The sequence below is a fragment of the Electrona antarctica genome (assembly GCF_951216825.1).
Source record: "Electrona antarctica genome assembly, chromosome: 17".
Lineage (NCBI taxonomy): Eukaryota > Metazoa > Chordata > Actinopteri > Myctophiformes > Myctophidae > Electrona > Electrona antarctica.
Window position 1 is genome coordinate 35,399,992 of NC_136798.1, and position 12,804 is coordinate 35,412,795.

At 46.0% G+C, this 12,804-nt stretch overlaps 1 protein-coding gene across 2 annotated transcripts in view; it reads left to right on the forward strand.

The window, feature by feature from the left end:
* utrn (utrophin) overlaps window positions 1-12,804 on the forward strand; it is a 344,298-nt gene that overhangs the window by 111,865 nt on the left and 219,629 nt on the right. The window contains exons 43-46 of one of the 2 annotated variants that reach the window (XM_079527087.1): window positions 220-405; window positions 1,400-1,572; window positions 5,456-5,606; window positions 8,006-8,181. In XM_079527087.1, the coding sequence (XP_079383213.1) occupies window positions 220-405; window positions 1,400-1,572; window positions 5,456-5,606; window positions 8,006-8,181 (686 nt within the window). Of the gene's footprint in view, window positions 1-216; window positions 406-1,399; window positions 1,573-5,455; window positions 5,607-8,005; window positions 8,182-12,804 lie in introns of both variants that reach the window. The other variant, XM_079527086.1, reaches the window with a different exon arrangement.

A 12,804-nucleotide genomic window follows, 5' to 3' on the forward strand; every position in this document is an offset into this window, starting at 1 on the left:
CATAATGCCATCGGCTACCCGGCTGGGAAATTAAACGTTACCTAGCACAAACCCTCAAAGCTGGACATAGGAGGGGCTAGCGCGCCCCTCAAAAAAAATCACACTCGTGTGAAGGAAGGGACCGCCAATCACTTTTCCGTCCTCACTTTTTAGGATAACACATAATAAATCCCTCATCCTTCCTTATTTCTCTCTCTGTCTGTCCTGTGTTGCCAGCAGCGGATGTCGCCGCCGGTGGAGCAGTGCGTGCTGGACGCAGCGGGTTCTTCTCGGAGTCCCTCGGACTACCTGCTGGACGTCAACAAGGTGCTGCTGGCCATGGCGGACAACGAGCTGCTGCTCAACTCCTCGGAGCTCAGCGGAGGACTGTACGAGGACTTCTCCTGTCAGGAGGACACGCTCAAGGTAGACAGGGCTTTTAACCCATTTTGACCTGAGATCAGATTCTAAAAATGTCTTCTACATCCTGACAGTTTTCTGAAAAAGCTATGTTTCTATGTCAGTGGTTCTAAGATTTAAAAAAAATAGCAGACCTACAAGCTCGTAGCGCGCCACTCGGTGGCGCGCTATGAGCTTGTAGATCTGCTATTTTTCATTAGCTAAAGCATAACATAATGCTAACACCAAAAGGGGTTCCCGCCCAGAATGGGTTAACCTAGTGCTTCTCAAACCTTTTTCATGTCGCGGACCTCTAAATTAATGTGTATTTGGCCGTGGACCGCCCATCTGAAAACATGTAAAAGATTTTCAAAGAATCTGATTTTTTTTGAAAACTCAAAGTGAGTTTTCCTCACTTTGAGAACCCCCGCATTGGACCGTGGACCACGATTTCTACACTCTCAGAGTTACAGCCACAGAATCCATTTGGTTCCAAACTATAGATCATTTATCTGGGGACCCCCTGGAACCCCCTCAACGACCCCTGGGGGTCCCCGGACCCCAGTTTGAGAACCAATGTTTTAACCCATTGAGGCCTGAGACCAGATTCTACAAATGTCTTATAAATCCTGACAGTTTACTGAAAAAACCCTATGTTTCTATGTCAGTGGTTCTCAAACTATTTCATGTCAAGGACCCCCAGGATTAATGTAATTGGCCGCTGGACGCCCCATCTCAAAATATGTTGTTTCAGGGACCTTCCCAGAAGCAAAGATTTGAGTCAAAAGCGTTCACTGGGAAAGAATATATATTCAAAGATTTGCTCACATTTTCACGATTTTTCTAAAATAGCAGATCTACAAGCTCGTAGCGCGGCTATGAGCTTGTAGATCTTTCAACAGCTAAAGTTTAAAATTATGGTTAAAATGGTTAAAAGCTAAGACGACTCGACGTGCCTGATCTTGATGATGAACCTGATGATATGATAAAATGAAATATCTTTATGCTTTTTCTTTTTTAGAATATCAAGGAGAGCCTCGACCGCCTAGGCGACCAAGTGGCATCGATCCACGAGCGCCAGCCCGACGCCTTCCAGGGCGCCTCGCCCAGCGAAGTGGCCCAGATCGGAGACGCCCTCACCCAGCTCAACGCCGAGTGGGACCGGCTCAACCGCATGTACAACCACCGCAAGGGGTGAGACCAGACGAGATATCTAACTAAAGATGGAGTGATTTTTGTATTTTATCCAGTTTTTCATGTGTTTATGAGGTGACTCATTAGGGTTTCTTCCTGGAGGCTGAAACCTTGACAGTCAAACGTGCCAATGAAAAACACTGTGATATAGTGACATCACAATAGCATCCCATCTCCTAACTCCTCCCCCTTTATCATACAAGAACAGCTGTGGGTGTGGGGCTTCAGTTCAGGTGGATCACCACCCAGCACCACTCACCAGGCAAACCAGGCATACTTAGTGAACTGGTGGGGGTGTGTCCACATAAAAACATCATTTTAACAAATACTGTACAGTACACTTAAAAAAAAATCTTCCTCCTTATAATAATAATAATACCTGATGATCATGTTTTAGGGTGGAAAGTAATCACGGCACTCCATCTTTAATAATAATTCTAGATATTGCGTCCTCAAAATTGGACGGAATGCGTCCTCAGATATTACGCGCTGTGCCTGGCTGGAAGGTGTGCCATTCTGCACCGCGATTGGCTGAGCATCGCATTACCACGGTGTGCCACAGGGGACACCCGTTATATAGTGGCGGGGAGGGAGAGGTAGGGATTGGGTACGTCATATCATATCCCCGGGCGGGTATGGACCTGTCCTTTCATTAATTAATCCCCAAAGGGAAATTGAGCCTTTACAGCAGCATAATGGGACAAGATCAATAAACTACTAGACAAACAACAGACACAGGTGGACATACAGTTGGGTGCCACCGATATTGTCCCTTATCATTTGACCCATTTAGGCCTGACCTCAAAATTTTAAAAACTCCTTATAAATCCTCCAGTTTTCTGAAATAAATATTTTCACGATTTTTCAAAAATAGCAGACCTACAAGCTCGTAGCGCGCCACTCGGTGGCGCGCTATGAGCTTGTAGATCTGCTATTTTTCAATAGCTAAATTATAACAATGTTTAAAACACCAAAAGGGGTTCCCGCCCAAAATGGGTTAACTGTCCTTTTGCGGACATCACGCAAACCTCAGCAAAAAGAAAAGGACAATATCGATGGCCTCCAACTGTAAAGACCAGCGCCAACATAGGACCATATGCATAGAGCGAGACAGTTCTTTATGCATTTGCATCATACATGTGCGACACATGCACGCACACAGACACAAACACAGCATTGTGCTTTACCAGAATTGAGGTTAAATCCCGTTTTTTTTGTGTTTATAAGAGCAGTGTGTACTCGAACCAAAACATGAATGAGCTAAAAAAAACTAAACTAAACGGTTAATGCTGAAAAAGGTTTCAGCAGTCAATCAAAACAAATGTATTCATAGAGTGGTTTTAACAAATCACTTTGTCACAAGGTGCCTCCATCACGAGAAGAGAAGGACACATGGAATCAAATGAATCATTGTGTGTGTGTGTGTGTGTGTGTGTGTGTGTGTGTGTGTGTGTGTGTGTGTGTGTGTGTGTGTGTGTGTGTGTGTGTGTGTGTGTGTGTGTGTGTGTGTGTGTGTGTGTGTGTGTGTGTGTGTGTGTGTGTGTGTGTGTGTGTGTGTGTGTGTGTGTGTGTGTGTGTGTGTGTGTGTGTGTGTGTGTGTGTGTGCGTGCGCGGTATGACCTGACCCATTTTGAATGTCGACTGTCTGATTAGTCTAGAGGCGGCAAGAACAGATATACACGCCCATCCACACACAACTGCATGCACACGCACACACTCTGGTGGTGACCTTGATTATTGTCGGTACTGTTCCTTAGGCACAAACAAATGTGTTGTTGCCCATAGACACTCCCTCCCTCACAGACTAGACTCTGTTGTCATTCCATTAATTCACTCACTGACCGACTCCATCATTCATTTGCAGACAAACTCACTCACTCAGTAACTCACTCACTCTACACACACACTCTCTCACTCTTACACAGGCTCACCAGGTGACCTTGATTACTAGACGCACAATTTATTGGGCGTAAACAACAATACGTTGAGGACAGGGTGGGAGCACACAATGGGATGAACTACTAGGCACATTCTGAAGATGGGACATTTATGGATTTGTGCCTTTGTAATCACAGAGTCCTTCGATGTTGGTAAAACAAATCTGAATAATGGAATATACAGATGAAACGATACAAAAAAAAGTAATGTGGTGTGTTGTGACCTTGCAGATCAGCTATTTTTAATATTTTTGCACCACACCATTGCATAACAAAATATAAAATAGGCTGTTTTATCGCTCTGTATTTAAGAGCGTCTGGTAAATGCCCAAATTGTTAAGTGGTTACTTGGACAATGTCCTTTTCATGTCGATTTATTGACATTATAAGAAATAAAATAAATAAATGAATGTGCGCTCGGGTGGTACAGCAGTAAAGTGTCTGTCCACCACAGTGGAGTTCAGGGGCATTCATTAGTATCAGCGGTAACACCTGGAGGGAGGCGGGGAGGTTGAAATGTGGGAATGTTGAGTCCCAGTTTGGGCTTCTTATGGCAGGGTACAACAGCAGTGGCAAGCAGTGCAAGGAATTAATTGGCATAAAAACTAAATTGGGGAGAAAAGAAAGGGGTGAAAAGTATTGGCTACTCTAAATTATAGATAGATGAATAATTGTATACAAAAATAACACGCGCACTCCTCGATTATTCTATTAATCAAATAAGCAATCGATAAAAGAATTGTCAAGAAGACCCAACAGAATATATTGTTGAAGCAGCCTGTCCAAATCCGTTTCCTTCTTGGATCAGATTGGATCCCGTCCATGAGGAAATAGCCCTGTTGTGACCCGTCGACATGATAAAGATCTGTTGTCTTGATTAAGCACGTTAAAAACAATCAGCCGCCCTGGCTGTTTGGGATTCCGTGGCTTGAACGGTAGTCCCAACTCACACAAGGTTCACTGGTGTTTCATAGAGGTCAGGAGGTGGCTGAAGTGTGGTTTTGTCTTTTTTATACAGTTGGGTGCCACCGATATTGTCCCTTATCATTTGACCCATTTAGGCCTGACCTCAAAATTTAAAAAAATCCTTCTAAATCCTCCAGTTTTTTTAAATAAATATTTTCACGATTTTTCTAAAATAGCAGACCTACAAGCTCGTAGCGCGCCACTCGGTGGCGCGCTATGAGCTTGTAGATCTGCTATTTTTCAATAGCTAAATTATAACATAATGTTTAAAACACCCGCCCAAAATGGGTTAACTGTCCTTTTGCGCAGATCACGCAAAAAGAAAAGGACTATATCGATGGCCTCCAACTGTACATTTGAAGTTTTCCTCGGTTTTTCCCACTTATGGGAAACTGGGGGATAGCAATCACTACGTATTCAGCCCATAATGGTTATTTAAAACACATTCAAGAGAATAAACATGATTTTGAGCATTTGCGGGAAGAAGAACATGTGGCATTCTGAAGCCGTTTGATTTGGTTCATTCATGAACATGAATGAATGTTGTGTATGGTTGGTCTGCGTGTGTGTGTGTGTGTGTGTGTGTGTGTGTGTGTGTGTGTGTGTGTGTGTGTGTGTGTGTGTGTGTGTGTGTGTGTGTGTGTGTGTGTGTGTGTGTGTGTGTGTGTGTGTGTGTGTGTGTGTGTGTGTGTGTGTGTGTGTGTGTGTGTGTGTGTGTGTGTGTGTGTGTGTGTGTGTGTGTGTGTATATTTTAAGCCTTTTATTTGAACGTGACAGTGGAGAGAAATGTGGAGATATGAAATGTGGAGAGATAGTAGGGAAATGTTATCCTGCAGTGCAAATGGTCTGGCCAGGCAGGCCGGTAATAGAACCAGGAACTGTTTTGGCAATTGCTATCACTGTTATCATGTTTGCGTCTAATACAAATATGGTGTGTGCGTCTAATACAAATATGGTGTGTCTGTCTGTCTGTCCTGTAGGAGGTTTGACCGTGCCCTAGAGGAGTGGAGGCAGTTGCACTGTGACATGAATGACCTGGGCCACTGGCTGACAGACACGGAGACGCTGCTGGCGGAGAGCAGCGGCCCCGACGGACAGCTGCACCTGGACACCGCCAGGAGACACCAGGAGGTCAGGACGGGACACTTCTCTCTCTCTCTCTCTCTGTCTCTCTCTGTCTCTCTCTGTCTCTCTCTCTCTCTCTCTCTCTCTGTCTCTCTCTGTCTCTCTCTGTCTCTCTCTCTGTGTGTGTGTGTAATAACCCCTGCGTTTAAACGGAGCAGGGGCATTTATTCGGAAGAGGCGTTTAATACGCAACATGGTGTCAGACCATAGAGTATATAAAAGGATAGAGACTGAACTGGCGCGAAGCTCCGCCCCCCCAGCTATTCATGTCAGCCGGAAGTACCGTCTCAGAACGTCTACTTCCGCATTTGACAAATGCGGAAGTGCAACCGAGCGCTCAATGTTAAAGCCCAGCTGCACGGGGTTTCCCGGTCATGAATCCACGGGTCCGCCTGTAGTCCCTCCTCCTACCACTAGGGCCCAGAGCTTCAACGTTGAATAGCCTCACTGGCCCCTTGGGTCAGACGCCCGGTGGGTATTGGGTCGTGGGCGGGTATTTGCGGTAGTTCTAGTATTTGGAAATATAAGGTAAATGTAAACCAAACATAACTGATGTATTAAAATAGGAGCCATACTGAATGTTTACTTACCGAAAGCTAAATGAATCCTAGCCAATAAATACGCAACAGCAATATGTTTTCATTATTGACTGTAACAGCTGGGAGAGTTTGATTGAGATACTTTAAGCATACCAATGATCATTTTACTGTACCTAATCAACCGACACATCACATCTACGGTATTTTAATTGTCCAGTGCAGTAATTATATAGTGCTGGCAAAGTACAGAAGTGAAAACGAGAGTCGTGTGCGAGATGGCAACGGAGAGAACACATTTTCTTAATTGGCTTGGCTTCATTATTACTAATTGCCTCCTCCCCATAGAGGAGTGAGTTCTTTGAGGGGTCTGACATACCTGGATTGCCTCTCCACCATTATTGGCATCGTCTTCCACCTGACTGCCAGAGCCAGGGCTGCCCTTGCCTCTAGCAAGCTTGTTCCTTCCACTAACTCTTTATTAACCCATTTTGGGCGGGAACCCCTTTTGGTGTTTTAAACATTATGTTGTAATTTAGCTATTGAAAATTTTATTTTTGAAAAATCGTGAAAATATTTCAGAAAACTGGAGGATCTAGAAGATTTTTTTTTTAATTTTGACGTCAGGCCTGAATGGGTTAGGCCGAATTTATACTTAACTGCACACCGGTGTCACGCACCGAAGATAGCGGATCTACAAGATCAGCTTATAAATGGTGCATTTATATAGCGCCTTTATCCAAGGCGCTTTACATAGATTGAGCATTACATTCACACACACATTCATACACCGATGGCGGCGGAAACCATGCAAGGCACCAACCTGCACATCAGGAGCAATTAGGGGTTCAGTGTCTTGCTCAAGGACACTTCGACACTGACATCCGGCCACTCTACCCCTGATCCACCGCCGCCCCAGCTTATAGATCTGTAACTGAGCTTGTAGAGTTAACTATTTTCAATGCACAACACCGGCGCACAACTAAGTATTGTTTGTTTATTTTCACTTGCAAGAAAATGTAACAATTATACACAATGAGTCAGTAGAAATGTGAAGGAGAATGCCTAAAAGCCTTCTAGGGACTTGAGAAGTGACCAGTGTACATTCATAGGATACAATTACGTCAATTTTGAATATGCAGATCTATTTCAATTTTAAAACATTAAACATGTCATACAGATGAAAATAATAATTATATATATATATGGATAATATAACAAAGAATATAGAACGGCAAAAGCATATGACAATAGTATATCAGGCTTTTAAGAAGCACAGAGACATGTGATGCAAGATCAAGTGTATGCGAAGAGAGAGATCAATTAGCTGACTCACTCTCCAGGCAGACTTTAACCCATTGATGCCTGGTGCAACCTATACGTTGTTCTACCCTTGATGCCGGCGCTCTCTCTGTGTCTCATCAGCTATTGTTATAATTTAGCTATTGAAAAAAAAATCTACAAGCTCATAGCGCGCCACCGAGTGGCGCGCTATGAGCTTGTAGGTCTGCTATTTTTGAAAAAACATAACTATTTAAAAAAAATAATGAATCAAAATTTGAAGGTTTTCAGAAACCTTAGGTCAGGCCCTAGAAGGCGTTCCCAGATTCAGCTTCAGGTATCAATGGGTTAAGCTCACTCTTCCTACTTTATGGCTTCTGTTAAATCTCTCTCGGTGGAAGTGGAGACTCTGCAGCATAAATCCAGATTTGCCACAAATCACACATGCGTGTCAATCGAATATTTGTCCCTGGAAAGACAAACTCGAGCCGGGGGATTTGGGCCTGAGTGAAGGGGTTCATGTGCTTGTATTGATCCATCCTTCTTCTCTCTCTCTCTCTCTCCCTCTCTTACACTTGCCTACTTCAGGAGCTGGAGGAAGGCCTGGTCAGCCACCAGGCCGTCCTGGCGGTGCTGAACCGCACCGGGGAGCAGATAATCGGCCAGCTGTCAGCCCCCGACGGACCTCTGCTGGAGGAGAAGCTAGCGAACCTGGGCCAGCGCTGGAGGGCCATCAACCGGCAAGTCCTTGACAGACAGCGCAGGTATTTGTATCCATGGCAACACACGGGATATGACCTCACTGAAGCGTTAAGGAGCTTGGATTCAGATGTCAAATAGTGACAAAGATGCGATCACTATTTTCCAAACACTGGTATTTTTGGTTTCCTACATGTTTTTATTTATTATTGTTTCAATAAACATTGAAACATTCCCCAAAAATCAAAAAAAGAAAAATCAATCAATTACATTTTTGATGTAATTTCTTTTTTTTTAATAATATTTATTTGATTTGGAAAAAGCAGTACAATAACAGCATTTCTATGCATACAAAGGACACAACTGCAGTTCCCAGGATTCTTTTTTTCACCCCTCTTCCCTCCCTCCCCCCTCCAAGTGACTCCATCTCCAGTGTCTCTGTAACATCCTTGCTTTCTTCAGGACTACATATGGCATCAAGTCAACACTTAACAGGGGCAAAGGGCAATATCGCATTTTACATTTCAGAAGGAGAAAAAGAAGAAAGAGTGGGCAGACAAAAGAAAAAGACAAAAAAACAACAACCAAGAAATGAAAGTATTTACAATATTGCTGAGGGGGACAAAAACAAAACAGCTTTGGATTTCGACCATGAGAAGAGGAAGGGTGTCTTAAACATTTTCTACAAAGATCATAAAGCAGGCTATTAGGACCAGTGAGATCACACAAAGTCAGCTCTCAGAGGGGCAATTTTGATGTAATTTCATGAAGAAATCTAAGAAAATCCATAAATTAGAACGTTGTAAGCTTGTAGATCGAGAGTTATGTATATAACTACGGTTCTATGAATACCGGATGACCGCCAGAGGGGCGGTGTTTTCAACACCTGGATATACATCGCGCGCACGCGCAGAGGTCGAATATTAATACCAACACTGTCACTCGTGACCCCCTGTGGGCGTGAGCCACCTATATAGGTGCCCAGTTCACAGGGTTCATCCTCATGAAATCTTTTCGTCGGGATTCCGAGTGACAATGAACTCTGGCGGTCATCCGGTATTCATAGAACCGTAGTTATATACATAACTCTCGTTCTATTTCATACCTACTGACCGCCAGAGGGGCGGTGTTTTCAACACCTGGATGACTCATACCAACATGGTCACGAGGAATCTGCGCTTACCGAGGTCGGTTTGCAGATCTAATGGACAGCCAAACAGCCGTCACCACAGGGTGAGGGAGAGTCTGGTTGGCTGACTCTTGGCAAAAGCCCAAAACAGATGGAGCCCATTTGGCTGCACTGCAGCACAGATGTCCACCCCCTGGTCTGGCATGTCAAAATGCCTCTGGGGAGGCCTTGAGGCCTACTGAAGAAATCTACCTCAACGCAACAATCAAAGTACCTCTAAGTGTTGCGTTAGTCTCTGTTGCCAACGTGAAAGGCAGAAAGTCCTTGAAGACATAAGAGGGATTGGCGAATGGTAAACCCAGACCCATCGGCATCCCAGTCTCGGGCACCGGGCAGGGCCTGAAGACAACCTACTCACTTCCGTAGGGTCGCAGTGAGGGCAAATGGTACTAGCAGATAGCCATTTGAGAACGGCCCGATCCAAGGGCTGGGGACAAAGTCCATCCAAACCTGGTAGAGTGGTACCTCGTATCAGATGGTAGGGGGGACGATTGCTCGCCCCGTCAGTGTGGCTGATGGCATACCCACAATAAAGTGTGACAGGCGCTGTCCAGAGAGAGCGCAACCTTTATTAGAGCCATCATAGCCAATGAAGAGCCGTTCTGACCACCAAGCATGTGGTAGGTCTAACATAATAGGCTCTCAGGGCCCGTACTGGGCACAACAGTTCTCAATCACAATTACTCTCCTGGTGGAGAGGTTAAGGCTGCCAATATCACAGGCAGGTATTGAAAACACAGAGCAACATGGTGGTGCTTTGTCTCAAATAAACCAGTTTACTTGTGTTGGCGTGCAACGCCCTGGTGCAGGATGCACAAGAATCAAGTAGGGTTCGGACAATAGGCATGATTGTCAGTGGTCAGTTTACGCAGCTGAAGGTGACCCGGGTGAGAATGCACCCTCTCCCTAAACTGTGACAGGGGATTCTGTCTGTGGGGAGGCCAAAGCACTTCATCGAGAAGATGCAGTAGATGATTCGGCTGCAGTGGTAACCAAAAACGAACCTCAAGTCGCATATAGCCCGCCCAATATGAAAAACATTAGTATGGTGGCACCATACTACTGTGCGACTGCCTCTGCCTATCCTGTGAAGGATACACGACACCAAAAGTGGCAGTGTAGAGAAGACTTACAAGAAGTCGCCTGGCCAGGGGTGGGCCAGAGTGTCCTGCCCTAACGGTCAGCGCCGGAAGGGAGAACTACAGTTGGCCACGCGCCAAGCGCTCAAGGCCAAAGATCCTGCTCTGCCGTACATATGCCCAGTGATACGAAACATCATCGGATCCAAGAGGCTTAAATGGGAAGCATGTCCGCCGCCTGGACTGTATACCCAACAAGAGCATTGCTATGAAACCAGCAAGATGAGGCAAGACCTCCTGCAGAGACTGACTGGATCGAGCGACCCCTTAGTGGGTCGGAAGATAGACTGTTGACATATCATGTTACGAACAAAGTCTAAACATCCCAAGGGCCAAGTCCACTGCACACTGGCCCAGTACATCACAGACACTGGCTGGAGATGGTAGGCAGTAGAGCGAAGCACGCTTAAATGCCTGTACATAACTGAAACAGTAACCCAAACCGTATCCACGGTGGTAGGGAGAATTCTGGGGTTCGAGGCCCAGAAATTATAGACAGAACATGTAAAAGGGTGCAATGAAAGCAGGCCTAGAGTAGCAACTATCTACATCGCTTCGGTGTGCCCAACTACCAGAGGAACTGGCTGGCAGCACTGTACTCGTCCACGACGAGACAGGTCAGTGGAAGCTGTCCGTCAGCCCCCCATTAACTCTAAGAGTTTAAGCAAGGCCATGCTTGCAGACCATTCTCAATCTGGCACTGCCTGGAGCACATCCACTGTGCCCAGCATACATGACCAGAGGCAACTGGTAGGTCTGAGATCGAGGATCAGGCGAAAACCACCACCGTCATCAGTCACATCATGAATCAAGGAGAAACCTTCAGTTGAACCAAACTGCTTGTTCACCGTGCACTATGCTGCAAGGTCTGTTGGGTGGCAGGCCCAAACATCCCTGAAAGTGGGGCCTGTTAGAATGCTGAGTCTATAATTGATGTGCAAGCTAGTTCAGCTGTACGGTTGCACATACGCAACATGTGTCCCCTGCATTTACCCATCTTATTGCTACTAGGAGCAATGAGCAGCCATTCTACAGCGCTCGGGGAGCAATTAGGGGCTCAGACCGGGACACACATGGACACATTGCTGGCCGGATCTGGCATTGAACCATGGACATCCAGGGGCTCTGGGTCGCCAGGCGGGCTCACTAACGCGCCGTGGCCGCCCCTCTGGGCCACACTAGGCCCCAACATCATCAGGGTAGTTAGTTACCACGTAAGCTAACGCCTAGAACAAGCATCACCCATAGGTGCCGTGCCTGCGCATCAATGCGCGCAGGCCAGAGGGCCAGGATGAGGTGACCATTAAGGGACCGTCCAACACGTTCCAGTCCAGCTGCCGTGGCATGGATCTAGTTGGCAGACCAGTGACTCTACACTGCGTGCGGCCATGGGCAATAGCCATACTAGCTCGAAGGCTTCATCTAGTGACACCACCAGAGAAGCAATGCTGGCATTAAGTCCAGGGTTAGGGACCCTGTCTCGTTGGTCACCCCCAGAAGGCAATCTAAAGGTCAGTGCTACTCATCACAGACCACGAGTAGCGGCTCTGGAAACAGCAGGAAAAGAGCAGCACCCATGTATCAACCCATTAAGACAGGAACAAGTCTGGGTTGCCGCTGCTATGTAAAGTATATAGCCATATGTATACTCTTCTCAATTCATCAAATCGACATTTGAAATCATTCCGAGACCTAGGTCCGGATTCAGAAGGTGTTTACAGAATCGGCCCTAAATGGGTTAAGACGTTCTTAACCTGAGCAACTTGGTGGCCAAGAGTACCACCTTGAAATTTCCCCTAGTTGGGAGAGCATCATCTCACAACGCTAGCATCCTTGTGGGAGGCAAATCAGCCACAACCACGGCCAACACAGTTGGCATACGTGCCAGCAGTATGCAGCCACAATAACAGCAATATCTTCAAAATGGCCTTGGATCGTCTCGGGATCCCCCAGAATGAAGTTACTAATGCTGCTCTGGAGAGGACGTCTGCAGCTCTCGGTATGGAGCGGTTTCCCTCGCGACCAGACTACGGATAAGCGGTTGGAGATGGATGGAAGAATGAACCACAGCCATAGCCTGTGTCCGGCGCCCAAGTCGAAACCCGACTACAGGCGCAAGTAATGGACCTCCTCTGTGGGACCAGAGAGGACCAGCATGTTGCATTAATCCATGAATGGCAGCAGAGCGAGACACTCTAAATACTACTGGTTATGTAGTTGTAGCGAAAGAGCGAAAATCGCTCAAGCTACAGTGTCAAGTAGTGCCATAGTATAGTGGGAAAGCCAAATACTTGGACTGTCATATACCTCCAGATAATGGCAGCAGAGCAAAACACTCTCAATGCCAGTGATAACGCGGC